The sequence below is a fragment of the Plecotus auritus genome, assembly GCF_963455305.1.
Source record: "Plecotus auritus genome assembly, chromosome: 12".
Taxonomy (NCBI): domain Eukaryota; kingdom Metazoa; phylum Chordata; class Mammalia; order Chiroptera; family Vespertilionidae; genus Plecotus; species Plecotus auritus.
Genome location: NC_137778.1, coordinates 32,327,795 through 32,348,127, shown reverse-complemented (window position 1 = coordinate 32,348,127; position 20,333 = coordinate 32,327,795). Strand labels below are relative to the sequence as shown.

General features: G+C 43.7%; 1 protein-coding gene across 1 annotated transcript; it reads left to right on the top strand.

Moving 5' to 3' along the window:
- Nucleotides 1-1,076: 1,076 nt before the first annotated feature.
- On the top strand, nt 1,077-13,648 carry TCHHL1 (trichohyalin like 1; the record flags this gene model as incomplete). The annotated part of the gene is given in 6 exon segments (XM_080647823.1): nt 1,077-1,214; nt 1,653-3,703; nt 3,705-3,716; nt 3,718-3,799; nt 3,803-3,917; nt 13,482-13,648. Coding segments are annotated over 6 exon segments (2,565 nt in total).
- Between the last annotated feature and the right edge of the window lie 6,685 nt (nt 13,649-20,333).

The window sequence follows — 20,333 nt, the reverse complement described above, 5'->3', positions numbered from 1 at the left end:
TAAAGAAGGAAATAAAAGTAAGACAAGCTGGCAGCAGAGAAAGAGGGGAGTCGGTGGTGATGAATCAGGGCATTAGACCCAGAGGGTGTCTCCTTCCAAACTGTGCAATTAGAGACTCAATAAAAGGTTTCAGTGCCTGCTGTCAGCTCACAACCAGCTGACCCGCATCCCACTTGTTCTCACTCCTGAACAAGGTAAGTCTCAATGAGTATCTCTTGAGCTACTGCTTTGCTTCTATGTGAGATTATATAAGGATTTCAGAAGAAACACTATTGATGATACTAAACTGGAGGGGGCGGGGAGGCAGCCACTCAAATGCATCACTTGCTTACAGAACTTCTTTGATAATTTTCTGTTTTAAAAAATATATAAATTGTTTGTATGACATAGGCATGAATATTATTTAACAGGACATAGAACTCAGACTTATATTAAAATAAAAATGCAGAGTTATTTAAATGATGGTTATTGATGGGGGGAGAGGGTAAAGTCAGGACTTTATTTTACCAGTAAGTTCCCTGAGCCCCTGAGCCATGTCTTCTTGGTTAAAAAATAATAATAAAAGTTGCTTTGGCCTGCATTCATAGATTTACTTCTCTTTCCTCTACAAGCTTTCCTAACTTCAAAAGTTACACTTCCGTAAGCAGAGGAGTTAGACTGAGTCAAGGTGGGAGGAAAACAGGTGGGCACTGTTAGATGAGGCTGGAAGGATTGGTCTCACTCTGTTGGTTTTATTTGTGTATTTTAGCACTTACATTTGAGTTCTTTTTCTGCCCTCCTTTTGCAATAAACCTTCTCTGAACATATGAGTGTTGCTGTTTTCCGAAGGATAGGGTGAAGTGTCTCTTCTAATATTTACCTGTGCTAGATCTGATTTTGCCACATTACCTGGTACAAAACTAAATCACCCCTGAAGCTCAAATACAATATTTTAAGATGCAGAATAGAGCAGATAATGCCAGTGAAGCTGGGACAGAGTCAGAAAGAACGACGATCTTGTTATCTCCTTCCTGTAGGACCCATCCTAGAAGATCAAGTTTGTTTGTCCTTTCTCAGAGTCTCCTGAGTTTGTCAAGATGCCTTGGCTCCTGAGAGATGTCCTCTGTGTAATTGAGACATTTCACAAGTATGCCAGGGAAGACGGTGATGAGGCGACGTTGACCTGCAGAGAGCTAAAAAGGCTCATCCAGGGAGAGTTTGCGGACACTCTTCAGGTATGGTGCTCACAGAGCTGTACAAATCCTTCTCCACTTGTCTTTCTCCATAATCCACGCAGGACGGGCATAAGTGATCCCTGCCTGTTTTACACCTGGCTACTAGCTCTCAGCACTCACTGCCTTTGAACAACTTTTTTCATTCTCAGCTCCTACTCTGTGCAATTGCTTAGCCAATATTGCTTAGCTCAAAACTAAGCTTTTGAGAGGAATCATGAACTGGTACATATCTAAATGCAACTCATAAGTGATGTAAATGCTCCTTTGCTCTCTCATGAAAAATGGCATCCAGAATCAAAAAAATGCTTACTATTTTGGGAAGTCTCACAAGTGCCTGAAGAATAGGGCTAAAAAATGAGTATTCTTGGGAAACATGTAGACACTCAACACACTTGACTTCTTGTAAATAGGCTGATTTCTCACTGTGTTTTCATGCAGCCACGTGTCATTCATGCTGTAGAAAGAAACTTGAATCTTCTGACTATTGACAGTGATGGCACCATCAGTTTTGATGAATTTGTTCTTACAATCTTCAACTTGTTGAACCTCCATTATCTTGACATACAATCATTACTAAATTTAGAACCAAGACAAGGGTCTAAACCAGAAGAGAAGCCAGATGATATGAATCTCCAGGCAACCAGCAGAACTGGCCAGCCCACAGAGAGAACTCCACCAACTCAAGATAAATTAGTGCTTCCTTTGGGAATAGTGTCATCAGCTCAGCTCAGCCCTGAGGAAAGAGGATACAACAGGGTGGAACCACAGAGAGACACCAAGACTCACAAACTGCCAGGAGAAGCATCTGGGCACAATGACCCTAAGAACCAACACCTGGAAGGAGATGGACAGAGTCAGGAAGTGACCCAAGGTATAGCATCAACAGGAGACAAAGGGGCTGAAAATGAGACAAATAAGCCAACAGCAAGATCAGAACAGAAGGGCAGTCCCACAAAGGGGGAGGAGGGACAGGATAAGGAGATTCCCAAGGAAGAAGATCAACCAGCCAGGGAGCAAAGTGACACCAAGACAAGAGATCAGATTGGAGAACAGGAAGGGAACTTGGGAACCCAAAGTTCTCCACCAGAAGAAACAACACAGAGACCACCTGAAGATCAGAGAGTTGCAGCAGAAAAGGTTGTTAAGGAACACTCTAATGCACAAGAACAGCCACTACAAGGAAAAGATAAACTGAGTTCAGAGGGCACAGACCTCCCAGAACAAACTGATTCCAAGGATGATAGTAGAACAGCTGAGACTCAAGAACCAGGAAACAATGCTGACAGGACACCACCGGAGACAAAGAACGCAGCTGAACCAGAGGGTGATGGCAGAATACCTGAGACCCAAGAACCCCCAGCACAAGAAAAAGAACATGAAACAAACAACTTGTCAGTCCACGATGATAGCAGACGTGTTTCAGGAACACCTGATGTTAGAACTGAAAGGAAAGAGGGGAGAGGCCCTGAGGCCCATGAAATAGTAGGGAGGGAAGAAAGCGAAAGAAAGTCTCAGCCAACAGCCCTGGAAGAGGAAGCACAGGATGGCAAGTATCCAGGATGGGAACTCCAGGAATCAGCAAAAGAAAGGGATGCTGGAGAAGGTTCTAAGACACAAGAGTTAACAGAAGGAGGAGATCAGAATCATCCTGAAATTGAAGAAGAAGTCACCCCAGGAGAAGAGGCAAGACACGCAGAAGAAGGGACAGCAGAAGCACTTGTGAGCAACAAAAATGCCCCTACAGCAGAAGGGATACCAGGAGCAAGAGAAAGAATATGGGAGTTGTCACCACTTGAGAACAAGTCTGGAGGAGAAAATAAGAGGGTCACCAAGACTCAAGACAAGCTTGTCAAGGAGGAGGTTGGCTCCCAGGGGGAAGATCAGGAGCCAATAGTCACACAGAAGGATAAAGGGTCTTCTGAAACCCCCAACAGCCTGGCTCCGGAGGATGGTGACAGCAGCTCAGAGACAAGTGACCCGCCTATGCAAGGGAATTCCCAGAGTCAAGTAGACTCACACGAAGAGTCTGTGCAAGGAAGTCACAATAATAACCCAGACACCCAGAAACAGGTAGCACTGGGTGAGAAAAACAGAATTCAGGCGGCAGTTGGAGGAGAGGATGAGCAGCTCACCAAGGAACAGGAACCGCCTGAAGGCAAAGAGCACAAGATTCAGGGCTTGTGGACTAAAGGCCCAGGTCCAGCTGTGGAGCCCAGTGAACCCCCAGAGGCACAGGCACACCTTGAAACCGAGAAACTTCTCACATTAGAGGAAGAGGATAAAAGCCCCCAAGAGCTGGCAGGAGAACAAAATCCAGCGAAGAAGGGACACAATTCTTCAGTCCCTGAGGCAGGCCTTGAAGAGAGGACTCAGAGGAACAAGGAGTCCTATTCAGCAGAGAGCAGTGCAGTCTATTCCAGTCCACTGTACAAGTACCTGCAGGAGATTCTGCAGCAAACAGACATAACCAAAGAGGAGCATCAAAATCAAGCTTAGACAGCTAGGGTGTAAGCCTCTGCAATCACCAGCTCAGCAATGAGATCTCAGATTTTCCTTTCTTTTCCAATGACAGCGAAGCATTACAATAGTACACCAGGGAGCTTCTGCCTGGTAAGGATTCTGCTGACGCACAACAAACATCAGCTGCCCAGGCCTTGGAAGATAAACAAGGCCACCCTCAGAGAGAGAAACAAGACCACAAAGGTGAACACCACAAAGCAATGAATCCTCATCATTATTCCAGGAGAACTTCGTACATCTCAACATGTCCCAAACTTCTTTCCTCTTGATCACCCTCAACACGCACATGTACACATTCAGATGCAGATTAATAATCCTTTAAATTTCCTTCCTAAGTTTTTACAAGAGCAAATAATAAAGTATTCAGCAGTGAGAGCTACTACCAAAGAAATGTCACACTGAACAAACATCCTATCATATGATGCTATTGCCAAGTGCTAAAATGGACTTTGTCAAGAGATAATTTATCACAATTTACCTGACACTAAAAATGGAAAAATCCCCTTCATATTTTTAACAGGTGCCAATTTCTTTAATTGATTAATTGGCTTTTTATAATGTGGCAATAGGACATATGTGACTCTACAATACTATCTTATCATCATAAAATATCATTAACTCATAGTTGTAGATGATTCTGTTTCATGATATTTTTCACATAGATTTTAAGTTTATTCTAAAATGTTAAAGTAGATTTATGACTTTCTTTACTAATGTCCAGTTGCAACTAAATCTATGCTACATATTCATTCATTCATTTATTCTTTCAACAAAATTTTATTAAATCCCACTCCTTACTCAGCCTTTTTATAGTTTCTGGCTCAAATAAGCAATCAGAATAATTATAAAGAGGAAAGAGAATACAAATCTAAAGTATGCTTGATTCCACAAGAAGATCTTATAATCAACCATCCACTAAGTCTACAAAACGTTTATCCATATGGTTTGCTAAGGGCACTGTATTAAAATTAACAATTAAATAATCTGATGATCAATACCTTTTCTTGGTTCATTTTTCCCCCTTTATTTTCCATCAAGCCTTAAAGACATTGATCAGAAACAAAAACAATGTTAGCAATTTCTGTTTTCTTAAAAGAACTATAATTACAGGATGATGCTCTCAGAACTTAATTATGACACAGAAAAGGAATAAAGTAATTATCACAGGTTTCCTGAAGCCAAAATATCCCATTTCCCATTGTATTCTTCTTTTGAGGCTCAATTTTCTTCCACTTCAACTCACACCTCTTCCAGAATCTAAAATTCTCCATTTCCTCCCCCTCAACATTTTCAGGTCTTTTCATTCTACCTACAAACATGAATGAACATAATGAATATTCATACCTAAAAAAGTATTCTTTAAATGAGCAAGAGACATGAGACAATTCACACAAAAAGAAAAAAACATATATTTGAGCATAAACTAAACATCCCTTTTGGTGAGCAATTTGGTAATATATATCAGAGACCATAAAAATAACAAAGGTCATGAATAACAAATTCACTATAGGATCTTGTTTAAACCCATTTTCTATATCCAGCTTTCATTCTCCCTATATGACTTCAAGGGAGAAAAGTACTGTCTCTCCCTTCTTTCTACAGATTTATTTCCAAATCCTGCTTATCCTCTGGGATCCAACTCTAATGCCATTTCATTCATTCATTCTAAGATTTTATTGAAAAATCCGTATTAGTTTCATATGCTGGATAAAGAGCATTAGAAGTACAACAATGACAAAACAAATAAGTACTCTTTAGCCAATGAAGGGGGGGAGACACAAATTTCAAGTGCAACAATAAATACATAAGATTATCCCAGTATGATAGTGAGGGCCAAGGGAGCATGGAGGCAGAGGCAGGTAGAAATGCTGCTATAGAATACTACCTTAACCTTTCCTGATGGCCCCAGCAAAACAGATGTTGTCCTCCTCTCTTAACTCCATAGTTTCTACTTACACCTTTTTCCTTCCTTGAATTACAGTTATTTGTGTCTTTGTCTTAGCTCTCCACTCAGACCATAAGCTCCTTGATGACAAGGTTCACCACTTACGTGTCTTGCTATTCTGCATTAGTATGGAGCATAGCATCAGATATATACTATCATTGCCATAAATGTTTAGTGAATAAGTACCAATATCATGGTAATAGCCTCTTAGCTGGTCCCCCTGCTTCCAGTCAATTCCTCATCTAATCACTCGAGAATTTTGCAAGTCATTGTTTCATCTCTCGGTTCAAGACCTCTCGGTGACAGACTCCACTTTCCTACACACCACATTGAGTCTAACGTGATCAAACTCTCTATACTATCCCTTTAATTACAATTTAGAAATGTAGAACTCTTACTAAGAGCATCGGGTTGGTCATCTAATTGTCTTTAACCCTGACCTTGATCATTTAAATCCTATCTTACAATGTTGGCAGGAACATTGTTGGGACCAATTTCATTCAATCATTTCATTTAAACATATTCATTAAGCACTTGCTATGTGCCAGGCACTGGTGGGCACTGGACATGCCTTGGTGAATGGAAAAGGCATGCCCCTGCCCTCATGAAGAATGCAACTCTAAAGTACTGCAAAGAACTATTCAAAGCCAAGGGGTTCATTGTATTATTGTTTCCAACTTCATGCTTCTGCACTTGTGATTCACCTTCCCTGAAAAGTGTTTCAAAATCCTCTCTACTTCCTCAATCATACCTGTCCTTAAAGTCCTAGACTAAGTCCTACCTCTTCCCACAAGTCACTGATCTTTTAACGACTACATCACATTCATAGCCTGCACCACCCAGATAAATACATTAATGCTTACCGTATACACTAATTGTTCTTTAAGTATTATTTCCCCAACTTAAGCTCTCTGACCTCAACATCTGCCTGTGTAAAATGTCATTATAACAAACCACAGGGTTATTATGTAGAATAAAAAACTAAAAATAAAACTAGTACCCAGAATATACAAAGAATGCCGATAAGTCAATGAGGGGGAAAAAACAAAACACTAATTTCTAAAAAAATGTTTTTAAGTAAAAGACATGAATAGGCACTTCAGAAAAGAGGACATCAAAAAAGCTGATGAAATGGCACTCAATCTCGTTAGATACTAGGTAAATGCAAAATAAATCACAGTGATGCCGTGACCGGTTTGGCTCAGTGGATAGAGCGTCGGCCTGCGGACTGAAGGGTCCCAGGTTCGATTCCGGTCAAGGGCATGTACCTTGGTTGCAGGTGTGCAGGAGGCAGCTGATCGATGTTTCTCTCTCATTGATGTTTCTAACTCTCTATCCCTCTCTCTTCCTCTCTGTAAAAAATCAATAAAATATATTTTAAAAATAAGTAAATAAATAAAAATAAATCACAGTGAGGACATACCAAGTGCCTGAAATTAAAAAGTGAGAATATCAAGTGTGCAAAGAGGAAGAGCAAGTAGAACTCTCACACTGATTGCAGGAGCATAAATTGATATATTAATTATTTTGGACAACGATAGGGCAATATCTACTAAAGCTGAGAGCATATGCAAACCCTATGACCAAGTAATTCCACCTCAGATATAGAACCCAACAGAAAGGTACCAAAAGGCATGGTCAAAAATATACACAGGAACATACAAAGATAAATAACCCACAGGCCCATCAACTGGGAATGGACTGATAATTTGTATTATAGTCACATAATGGACTATCATATAGCAATGAGAACTACAGCCACACACAGCAACATCGAAGAACTAGATAAGCATGATGTTGAGCAAAATAAAGCCACACACAACAGAATTTATACAGAGTGATTGCACTTACGTAAAATTCAAACAGAAAAAAGAAAATTGTCTGTGTTACTGGAAGTCAGGATAATGGTACCACTAGAGAGGAGGGAGAGCATGGGCAAGAAAGGGACTTCTGGGGCACTGGTTAATGTACTATTTTTTTTATTGAGGTGGTGGTTTTATGGGAGTGTCTATTTTGTGATCATTCATCAAACGTACACTTAAGATTTGGAGGTTAAACCTCAATTTAAAAAAAGTTTGATTAAAAGGAATAAATGGAATAATATACATAAAAGTGCCCAGCAAACCACCTAGCATTAGTAAGTACTCAATACAAGTGTGTTTACTATTTTGGGCCTAGAGTCGTATCAAATCCATGGGAGACACTTTGTTTATCTATTAATTCAACATTTTCCCAGCTACTGAACTATGCATACAGGGTATATAATGATGAACAAAACAGATATAATTCTTCACCTCATAGAGAATACAGTCGGAGGAAAGAAGATAGTCATTTAGAAAAATTTTTAATACATAATTACAAACTATGATAAGTGCTATGAGAAAAAACCAACAGGGAGATCTAATTTAAATTGAGGGGCCTGAGAAAGTGTTGTTGTCTTCATGATTGATTTTGAATAGGACAGGAGGGTTGGGAGGATCAACCCTTGGAAATCAATGCCCCACAAAGCACTCGAACGTGTGTCTATATCATTCCAGAAGCATTACTTGTACTAGTTATTATGACAATGGTGAACAAAAATTCATGCTTGGTCCTTAAAATGCCAGGAGCGAAGTATTTAAGAAGTGAGGAAATGAGGAATAAAGGCAGAACAGAGTAATATTAAAAACATGGATCCAGGAGTCAGACTGTGCCCAGGTTATAATCAATCCTAGGTCTGCCGCTCACTTACAGTGCATCCTTGGGCAAGTTACTTAACCTCTCTGTGCTTTAGTTTGTGTATCTGCTAAAAATGTTGCATAAAAATCTCAGGAAATTTACCAACTAGTCCTGGACATAGTTTGGAACCACTTCAGAAGAGGGGGTCAACTCATAGTCTGCAGAAAGGATGAGTAAGACCCAGAAAAGGGAAGGGCTTGCCCAGCATCACTTAGCCCTTGCTGGGAAAGGCAAGCTCCTGCATACAGTCTTTGACATGTACTCGGCTGCACAGAATGGACCTTGGGCCTAGAAACTTCCTCTTACTAAGATGGAAGAGCTCACACAGCCTGTGGCAATCTCACCTTGTATGAAAATGTTTTTCTCTGTTTCAGACTCACTGTGGACTCCATTGTTCTGCTTAAGCATATACATCATAGGGCACATGGTCCACTGCTATTCTGTCCCATGAGGGGCAGGGACAGGGTCCTCCATTTTGTGGCACAAGAGGGGTACATGTAGGCCAATGGCCTGGTGTCAGCTGCCAGAGCCAGGGCTAGGTCACTGGCCTCATGAGTCCACAATCTTGGCTCCTTCCAGATCTCTGATGTTGGCCCTCCGGACAAAGGATACATCCCCTTACTTTGTTGTTAGATCCCTGAGAGAACATTCAGGTTCTGGGTCCATAAATGTAAACAGGATACACACGAGAAGATGGAGCAGCCTGAAGAAAACAGCTGCACGAAGGCCCCCTTTTCCTTCCAGCCCAGCTTTCCCACCCCCAGCAGACACCATGCTGAGTCAGTGATCGCCACTGGGTGCTGCAGGGATTGTGACACATCCACTGAAGATGCCGATGCACTGAATAGTGGCCTCAGATCAAAGCCTCCAAATCGGGCAGGTAGAGGCCAGTTTCCCAAAGTCAATCAGAACCACCTCCTACTTACACCTAATGCCCATGATCCACATGAGAGTGCACACCGCCGTTCAGTCATTCCTGACACATTACACCGAGTGGGGTAAGTCAGGGATTCTCATTAAGAGAAAGATTGCCATCGTGGCCCATCTCCATGCAGAGATGTGCGGTCTTCGATCCAGGCGAGAAGGCCGTCAGTGCCTCCGTTTTCATAACGTCCCTCTGCCTGACACCCGCTCCTCTGGTTTGTAGAGTCTGAAGACCCACCTCCTTGGCAGAGCTGAGGGAGCACCAGCACGCTGTGCTCATCAGGGAGGACAACCTCACACTCCCGCTGGGGAGCGCTGTTCACAGGTGGGGTAGGAGGCATAGACCTCCACTCCTCAAGTAGCCTAAATTCTCTCCCTGGCCTGCACAAAATCACAAGACGGCCACATAAAGGGACTACACTTATCTCTGCTGCAGAATCGCCTTCACTGAGCTATGTTTTAAAGTCACCTACCCAATTTTTAGAATAACAATTCCCCATGCACATCTTCAGTTTTCGTTACACAAAAGAGACATGTAAAATTCACCACTGGTCTGGTTGCCAAGACGCTGTTGAGAATTGTGTTCATTTCACCAGGAGGTGCGCACCCTTAGAAAGCCCCACGGGAGGCATTCCTTTTAAAGTTTAATTCTAAGAAATGCTATCTTTCTTCATAAAACAATGTAAACATGACATCTTGCTTTCCTATCAGAAGGACCAGATAACTGATGTTTTCTTTTGGGAACTGCAGCCAGAAAGTTTGAGGTGTAATAACAGCGGTTGTGTTGATCCTTATAGTTGGTGCATTTGAGTTTTCCTTTTTCCTATTTTTTTATTTTATTAGTTTATTGTCTATGCGTTTTATTGTCAGAAGCTTCAACTCTACCTGAAGAGGCTTTAACTAACGAGATTAAGAGGGGGAAATTTAAGCCTTCTCTTCCTCTCAAAGATTATAAACAGCGAAGAAAGACATACTTTGGTTTATATACAGTGATATGTATTTTCAATTTTACTCTTAACGGCAGGAATATGTTTTTCAGAATCTAGATTAGGATGAAGGAAAGAAGGTCCACAAATGTTGAGATAATCAGTCAGAGATGCCTCACTCTTACAAGCAGGACCCCGAGTTTCACATAAAGGACCAAATCCATTCTGTCCTTAAGGTCAATGTGACTCGGCCAGGAGTTGCCATCATTGATGACCCAGTCAATAATCAATTACTGAGGTTTCCAGAACAGCCTTAAAGCCTTTGTGACACTAATTGCCCCTTCAGGCAGCATGTGCCCCAAGACACCTATGGAAGAATTCTATCTTTTCAGTGATGAGGCCTTCATCCCGCATCTGCATATTCTCCAATTGTTTTGTAAGATGACTGGTTTCCTCATTTATATTGTAAGCTACTTGGGCATGGAGATCAAATTCTATTCTTCTTAAGGACTTAACATTTAAAGTGGTAAATCATTAGTTATTTGTTTTTTATCCATACCCTATCCTGTTGCCTAAAAGGATTAAAGGTTGCTAGTGGTGGAAGAAGCCATAGGGGGAAATATGTAAAGACCTATATACCTACATATCCTTCTTGGTTTTCTCTTCCTATAAAAATGAAAAGGCAGAGAAAAGATCTGAAAGAAAAATACCAAAGTTATAGTGGTCATTACCTCTGCAAAGAGTGAAAAGGGGCGAGGAGTGATGGCATTAGTCAAAGAAATCTTAGATTTTATCTGTAATGTTTTAAAAAATTCAAAAATCAGGAAGTTATACATTATTGTGTATAAATCAAAATTGTTTTGAGATCTACACTTACAACCATGAAAAAGAAAATACCCCATACTGACTTGGGTCTTACTTAAAATTCTTAACCATTAGCGCTAGCTGGTTTGGCTCAGTGGACAGAGCGTAGGACTGAGGACTGAAGGGTCCTGGGTTCAATTCTGGTCAAGGTCACATGCCCAGGTTGCGGGCTCGATCCCCAGTAGGGGGCATGCAGGAGGCAGTCGATCAATGATTCTCATCATTGATATTTCTATCTCTCTCTCCCTCTCCCTTCATCTCTGAAATCAATAAAAATATATTTTAAAAATTTTAAATAAAATCCTTAACCATCATAGTTTCAGAAATAGGTCTTGATACATAAGGAAAATTGGTTAAATGTAATTATTCTTTAGTCACTGGGTTTATTATCTTCCTACAAGACACAAAGAACAAGAGTTTTCTGGGTGTGTGTTTTTCTATTTTCTGATCAACAAAAGCTTGACTGAGCTGAGCAAGAATGCCTTAGGGATCTTGGAGTCCACCCTGTGTCCCAGTTCACCAGTAATTGTGAATGTGTTTGGGGGAAGTCTTAAATTTCTGTAATTACTGGCCTAAGTGTATTTAAAGACGCCTTATCAGATGGAAAAATGTCTCATGGTTAATCACACTGAACTCCATAATAAATGTAATAGCTGGGATTTGTACAGGGCTTTTCCTCAGCTGATCTTAAAAGACACCACAACACAGAGTGTCCTTGAGCCGCACGGTATCCCAAGGACGCACCCAGGAGGTGATGACCACCTGATCTTGCTGCTGAGGCTCAGAGAGATTGTGTAAGTTGTCTGAGGTTGCACAGCAGGCAGAGTCAGAATGGGCATGGGGTAGCTACCCGCAGCAGTGACTTCTCTGATCACCAGACTTCTCCCACAGGGGACTTGACACCATGAAATGACCTGTGGTCTCCTGCCATCTGTACCACGACTATGGACACTGCAGGGAGCTTTCCCTTTTCACTGACCACACTAGTTACGCTAACTCCACTAGACCACAAACTCTGTCTTATTCTCCACCCATATTTCCTACATCCAGCCAATTGTAAGCACTCACTCAATAGGTGTTGTTACCCTAATGAATGAATCCTAACTTCTCTCCATATGTGGGATCACACCCTCCTTCAGATGTTCCATGGAGTCTGTGTCTTTACCCACATTTACAGCAGGTCATTAAGGGGCCATCCAGAAAGGACGGAATCCGGAGGTGTGTGGGCCTCAGAACCTCATGCCTGGGGCTTGTTCGCCACCTTGTGGTGACTGACTGCAAAGTCCCGAGTAGATCCATCTTTAGGCAACAGGGACTGGGGAAAGGCCCCCACTTCACTGGCCTGGCCCAGGGGCTGACAGTGAGGTTACACCCTGTTTTCCCTCATGGAGCTTCAAATGGATGAAAGATTCTACCCTCTCATGTTCATCTGTAATTGAGGTTGTAGGGCAGAAAGTGCTGACAGGGCTTCTTTTCCATTTGCATGAAACATCTTTTTCTATCTCTTTACTTTTCGTCTGTGTGCATCCCTTTATTTTTAGGCTGCATTTCTTTCTGAGGTAGGTCTCTTCTAGGCAGTGTATCTGTGGGTCTTTCTTTCTTATTCATTCAGCTACCCTATATCATTTGACTGGAGCATTTAAGCAATTTATATTTAAAGCAATCATTGATTGGTACATATTGATTGCCATTTATTCATTTAACTCTGTTCCCCGTGACTGTTTTGTAACTACCAATTTGTACTTAATCCCTTCACCTTTTCACCCAGCCCCCTCATCCCTTCCCTCTGGCAACCATCAGTCTGTTCTCTGTGTCTATGTGTCTGTTTCTGTTTTGTTCATTTCTTTTGTTCTTTGATTCCACATGTAAGTGAAATCAAATCTATTTGTCTTTCTCTGACTGATCTATTTCACCTGGCCTAATACCCTCTGGGTCAGCCTTGGGCAAACTACGGCCCTCCGGCCGGATCCGGCTGTTCTATCCAGTTCTCTTGCTCTCCCCTCCGCTCCTTTACTTTGAATTTATATTAGTTCACACAAACACTCCATCCATGCTTTTGTTCCGGCCCTCCGGTCCAGTTTAAGAACCCATTGTGGCCCTCGAGTCAAAAAGTTTGCCCACCCCTGCTCTAGGTCCATCCATACTATTGTAAATGGTAAGATTTCTAGTCTTTACTTTCATAAATTATAAAACGATTCAAAGATAGATAGATAGATGATAGATAGATAGATAGATAGATAGATAGATAGATAGATAGATAGATGAAGGATGTATTGGGTCCAGATGGTAAATGCTGATGATTAGTTTCCCTGGTATACTGAAGGCTTAAGGCCTCATAAAATTCCTGCAATTCCATACGTTCTTCCTTAGTTGAGAAACCTGAAATGAATGAGGAGTGTCTGCCCCACCCTCCCACTACCAGCTTGCACCCGCAGCAACACCAGCCCCTGCTGTCCTCCCCACAGTTGAAGTCCCAGGGGCTGCTGCCTTCTGAGATTGTGGGCAATGAAGGTGGGGGTGGGAATGAGGTACCATGACAGCACTTCCCTCTGGCAGTTTCTGGGGCAAGGCCTCCTGGCATTTTAATAGCCCCCAAACATCTGTGCCAACAGGTGGTATTCTACCTCTAAATCAGAGTTCTGGCTACTGAGGTGTCCTAGGTCAGAAATCAAGTGAAACCTAGCCTATCAGAGATAGGCACAACCCCACCCCACCACTCCATCACCTCCCCACCACCTCCCCACCCCACTCCACCCACTCCCTACCACCCCTCCACCCCACCCTACCCACACCCCACCCCCATCCCCAAACTCCCCCAACCACCACCCCACCCCCATCACCTCCAGCACCACCCACACCCACACCCACACCCACACCCACACCCCTGGGTCCTGTGAGCCCTTAGCAGCTCCACTCAGGGACCCACCCTCGGACCTCCCCACAAGCTCTCCTTGAAGATAGGAAAGCAGAACTCAGACATTGTTTGTCCCTGAGTCACTTCCTGGGTAGTGGCTCTGAGCTTCTACCTTGCTCCAGGCCCCAAATCCTACAGGAGCAAACGTCATTTTTTCCACTGAGGCCATCAAAACCACTATGGTTTTCTGTCTGCAACTAGATCTATTACTGACTAGCCTGACCTAGAGGGGAGGGACAGGGCCATTCTCCGTAAGAAATAAAATCCAGAGACACAAGTACAGAGAGGTCCCTCTCTACTCCTGGCACATCGGACCATAACAGGAGGCCCAGGCAGGCACCTGGCCCTACTCATGTCCAACACACCACAGGCATGCACGGGGTGCCTTGGTGCATTGAACTGACACAGAGTAGGAGCTGGGAGCTCCATAAATATTTACAGACTAAATAATCTTCCCATCCCCACACTGTGAGACTCTTTTTTTTTTAATATATTTTATTGATTTTTTTACAGAGAGAGGAAGGAAGAGGGATAGAGAGTTAGAAATATCAATGAGAGAGAAACATCCATCAGCTGCCTCCTGCACACCCCCTACTGGGGATGTGCCCCCAACCAAGGTACATGCCCTTGACCAGAATCGAACCTGGGACTGTTGAGTCCGCAGGCTGACGCTCTCCAGCCTTGGGCAAACTACGGCCCCGAGGGCGGGATCTGGCTGTTCTATCCGGTTCTCTTGCTCTCCCCTCCGCTCCTTTACTTTGAATTTATATTAGTTCACACAAACACTCCATCCATGCTTTTGTTCCGGCCCTCCGGTCCAGTTTAAGAACCCATTGTGGCCCTCGAGTCAAAAAGTTTGCCCACCCCTGCTCCACTGAGCCAAACGGGTCAGGGCCAGTGTGAGCCTCTTAAGCCTGCTTTCTTTCGTGTTTTGAATTTGCCCTCTTCAACTTCACACCGTCTTGCTCTAGAAAGAAGAGCATTTGCTTTTCTCTCTTCCCCTAAACAATGCCCACCAAACCACAAGGGGAGGCCGCTCAGGCACTTTGGGTAATAACTGGGAAATCGCAGCGGGTTTCAGTAGCGGGAGGTACTGAGAAACAGGTAATTCCTGCTCCTGGGCGTGGCTGGTTTGTTTGTAAGGGGTGACTAAGCAACGGAGGGAAATTTTACCAGGGGGGGAGCGACTCAGTGTGGAGGGAGGGGAGCTGTGGGCTGGGCTGGGAAGTGAGGAGAGGGCGGCTGAAGGAGGCAGCCAGAAACCAAAGCAACATTCGAGGTAACAGGCTTCAGAGATGCTGCCAATTTAGGCTGAAACACAAGAATGAACCACAGCATTTAACTCCTTTGTGTCCGTTCGACGTTTTGTGTCTCAGCAGACTTGCTGATTCACAGACCTAAGAAGTGACTTGTTTTCTATCAAAAACTATTAACTCTTAGGAAATATAGTCAATAATGTTGTAATAACTAGATGTGGTGTCAGGTAGGTGCAAGGCTTATGGGGGGATCACTTTGCAAGAGATATTGTCTAACCTAAAACTAATATAATATTGAATGCCAATTGTAATTGAACAAAAGTGTAATTAAAAAAACTATTAACTCTTGAGGGACAATTTTGCAATATCTATCAAAATTGTAAATGCTCATATTCTGAAAACCACTGATTCTACTTCTAATTGTTTCTCCTCAGATATGCCGTGCATGTGCAGGATTTCTGGAACTTTTTTTTTTTTTTTAGAGAGAGAGGAAGGGAGAGGGATAAAGAGATAGAAACATCGATGAGAGAGAAACATCATCAGTTGGCTACCTCCGCCACCCCCCACACTGGGCTTAAGCCTACCACTGGAGCATGTGCCCTGACTGGGAATTGAACTGTGACCACTTGGTTCCTGGGCCGATGCTCAACCACTGAGCCACACTGGCTGGGCTCTAGACTATTTCTTAGGGGGGAAAAATGAAACTATCTAGTTGTCTTTCAATAAAAAGCCCACTGTTAGTGTTTCCAGAAATATATATCTGTAACATAGATACAATATGTGACTTTGTATCTGTGTTACAGGATGCTATGTAGTCATTCAGAAGAAGGAGGTAGAAATATAGGCACTGATATATGAAAAAAAATGCCCCAAAAAGATCATTACGTGAAAACAAAGCAAGTGGCGAATGAGTGTATGCAGTGTGACTCCACGTATGTAAATCGAAACAACCACTGAAAACACCCCAAGAAATAAATGACAAAGCCCAGTGGGTCTAAGGGGGATAAGAAGCTTTTGCTTTTCACTTCAGCATATTTGAAATTTTTAAATAATAAGTCTATATTGCTTTTTAGGTAATAACAATTATCTTAAAGAAAGAAAATTAAAATGTGCATATTATAGACATATCTACAATGTCTAAGGCAAACACTTCACTATAAAGTGTTGAAGCACTTGATTTGATAGGTATGATCATAGAAAGTGAAAGAATGCACTCCCAGAGCAGGCGCCACGGAGACTGCTCTGGGAGGAGGGAATAGATCAGAGTAAGCAAACAAAGCCCCGTTCCCAGGGAAGAGCACGCTGACCTCCCTCCTCTGCGCTTATCAGTAAACAACCTCCTAACTTCTGGTTTTTGTTAAAGTTATAGCCCCTGTCAAGGTTTCTGTGACTATCTTGTGTAAATAACCTATCTTGCCTCCCACCTGCGTGTGGTTTTTGCCTTTAAAAGTCTGTAGCCCACCCTAGCTCGGGGCTCCAGTCAGCAGTTTGAACTGTTGCCTGTGAGTCCCTGCGCCGCGCTTGAATAAAGAAACCTCTTGCTTTTGCATCGAGACTCGTGTTCTGCGTTTGATTTGGGGTCGTCGCTCTGCCAAAGGACCTCCCGGGGGTCTTCACGGCCTTACATTTGGTGCGTTGGCCGGGAAGGAGCGACCCCCCCTCAAGCGTCAGAACCGACCTTGGAGGTAAGGGGGGCCCCCGAAAAGATTTCGTCTTGTTGTCTGTTGTCTGGTTCGTCTGTTAACTGTTTCAGGATTTCTGGTTCTGGTTTCTGGTTCTGGTAAAGACAGGTTGTTCTCTCCGTGAGGAGAGGGCTCCTCTGGCCGATTAGGGTTCGGTCAGAAAAACTGTCAAACTGGGGGACGCCCCAGATTCAGGAGATGACCAAGTAAAATTGGTCGTCGTCGGGTGTCAGGCGACGGGCGAGTCAAAGTCCGGCCGGGCAATCTGTAGGACGGGTGTCCGTCCGTCTGGTTATATCAGGTTATTGTTTCAGTCTCGTTGGGCCCTTTGTCTAAGTGTCTTGTTCATTGTTGTCTCTTTTTGTTTGCTTCTCTCTTTCCATCCTGACACGGACGGAATGGGACAGGGAAGTGTTGTTTGTCGGCTTCTTGTTTTGTTTTGCTTCTTTGTCTCGTGTCTGGGCCCTGTGTGTAATAATTGTTGAGTTTTGATTTGTAAAGGTTTTGTCAGGTTGTTGAAATCCTCTTGGAGGACATTGAGTGGTTCTTCCCTTCCTGTTTAACCTTTGACTGTGTGACTGGATTACTGATCTTTTTATCAAGGTTCCTTGCAGGATTTTACCTCTCCTGAAATGACCCTCTATGTGTACCCTGTCCCTCCCGACTAAGCACTCTTTTTTTTCCAGGTCAACGCCGGAGTGCAGGATGACTTTCCCCTCACAGTCCCTGGCAGACTCTGGGAGTGGTTTTAACCTTTTTTTCCTCCACACACACTGGTCACGCCCACTGGCCTGAGGCGGTGGCAGCGGAGCCAGAAAAAGCGGCAGCGGCATTTGCACACCCTCCCCCCCTTCAGGGTGTTCGCTTCCTGAGCCCTCAGTCTTCCTGTGCCGCCCCTCCCTCCTGGTCCCACCCTCATTATGTGAGACAGAAAGAGCTCCTGAGAAACTCCCTAGGTTGCAGGATGGGGCATTTATCTGCTTGTTGCGTCTGTTAGTCTTGTTTCCTTTGTCCAACATGAGTGCCATTTCTGTTTTGCTGAAACATGGGTGGAGAATCCTGTCCTGGGATGTGGGAAAGGGAGGCCCCCACGTCTGTTCTTGTTAGGCCCCCATCAGGGGACTTGGGCAGTGTTCCTGTTATCTGCTCAGACCCCAAGACTGTAAGAGTACTTGTTCACTGAAAGGGTGTAAGTACAGATGTTTGTTTGATATTTTGTTTGTCTGCCTGGGTATAATTATTTGTTCATGTAAGTGTGGAAGTCTGTGAGAAAAAAAAAAAAAAAAAAAGAAAGAACATTTAATTTATTTAAGGCTGAGTGCTCTGACACATAGCAAACCGCCCGGAGTGGCCACTGGGATTCCTTTTTCCCAGGGGTGCTTGCTCTCTGTCAGAGGGGGAATCGGCCCACCTAACTAATAACATTTCTGTCTATGTTTATTAATCTGAAGGTATGAAGTTGTAACAGTTGTGGTCCGAAGAGGTTTAAAGCAGGGACCAAATTCTAAAGTTAACTATTTATAAGAAGGAAGCCGGAGCTGGCAAAGTCACCAAGTCTGCCCAGAAAGCTCAAAAACTAAATGAATCTTATTTCAGACACCTGCCGCCACCCGGTCTTAATCAGTGGTGGAGGAACGGTCTCAGAACTGTTTGTCGCAATTGGCCATTTGAGTTTAATATAGTTAATGATTACACTACATTGTAAAACCTTTAGAAGAAAAGGAAAATATTTTGTGGGCCACTTGGTCCTTTTGTGTGTGGCAACTCTCAAGTTATTGGCTCTAAAATCAGTACTTTTTAATGGAAACACACTCAAGCAGAGGGGCTTTTCAGAGAGGTCAGAAAGTCTGATTGCAGTGTAAGGGTCACCGGTTCCTCACACGCCGCCTTCGCGGGCAGGAGGCAAGCGCTTTTCCCAGTGGGAACAGAGAGAGGTCTGCCAGATGAAAACGCCTCGGTGGGAGCACCTCCATTCGCCACCTGGGACCCGAGCCGCGCTCCCTGCCTCCGCCCACCCGGCGCCCGTCCCCTGCAGGGGTTGTTTTGAGTAGCTGGAGGCGGTGGCGAAGAGGGAAATTCCCTTGTGACCCCCTGCGCCCCAATGAGACCCAAGAACCCCCGGAGACTCCTTGGACACTTTTCACCGTGTTCTGTTAGGGGGCTTAAAGAGGGCAGCTAGAAATTCCCCCATTCCCCTTTTCAGGCTTATCAGAAACTGAGATCTTTTATCTTTAGGAAGAATGTGGCCATTTGAATTTCAAGCGGCTGGAGGCCTGGGAACCGCATGCTGGGCCTGTTCCCTCCTCCCTCTACCTTTTCTAAATATTTTAAAAGAATAGAAGGTTTGAGGCATGGTTATACATTTTTGAAGGACATAGAAAGAAGATTTAAAGGCTAATTTGAGATTGTGAGATCTGTGAAGGTTTGTGTATGTAGTGAGAAGGAAAAATATATATATATATATATATATATATATATATATATATATATATATATATATATATATATAAAAGAGGCCAGTAGCAAATAGGAAGGCATTAGTATGCCTATTGCAGGAAGCAGGGGCACTGAAAGAGAGAATGTCCTGGCAGGTTAGCCAGGGAAGCAAAAGGGGAGACTCAGACTCCAAGGATCTTTAACTTAGAGGAAGAGGACTGTCGGGGCCAGGGCTCCTTTCCATTAAGCCCCCAGGAGCCCAGGGTAACCTTACAAGTGGGGGGCAAAACTGTTAGTTTCCTGGTGGACACTGGGGCAGTCTATTCAGTCTTGACAGAGCCGATGGGACCCGTTACCTCTAAGAAGACATCAGTCCAGGGAGCCTGCCTGTTTTCCTTGGACATCAAAAAGGACTGTGGACCTCAGAAGGAACACGGTAATGCATTCATTTCTGGTCATGCCAGAATGCCCATACCCCCTGCTTGGACGTGACAAGCCACCATATCCTTTGAGGGGGACAGAGCACACCTCACCGTGGATCCAAGGAACCCAGGTCCGGTTACATCCTCCCCCGCCTGTATTCTTTTAACCTGTCCTCTGTCAGAGGAATATATCTTGCAGGATACGGAAAAAGCGACACCAGGGGAAAAGCATAAGCCCACTACCTACCTGGAGGAGTTACAACGTCTCTATCCCATGGTCTGGGCAGAAAACAACCCCCCCGGGGTTGGCAAGTCATCAAGCTCCTGTAATAGTCCAATTGCAAGCCACCGCCACTCCAGCCCGGGTACTGGGGAACACAGCCGCTAAACTGGACCGAAGTAGAACAACGGGCCTTTGAGGAACTAAAGAAGGCTCTCGTCTAAGCACCTGCCCTAGCCTTGCCAGACGTCACGAAGCCCTTCCACCTCTACGTGAGTGAGGTAAGGGGCAT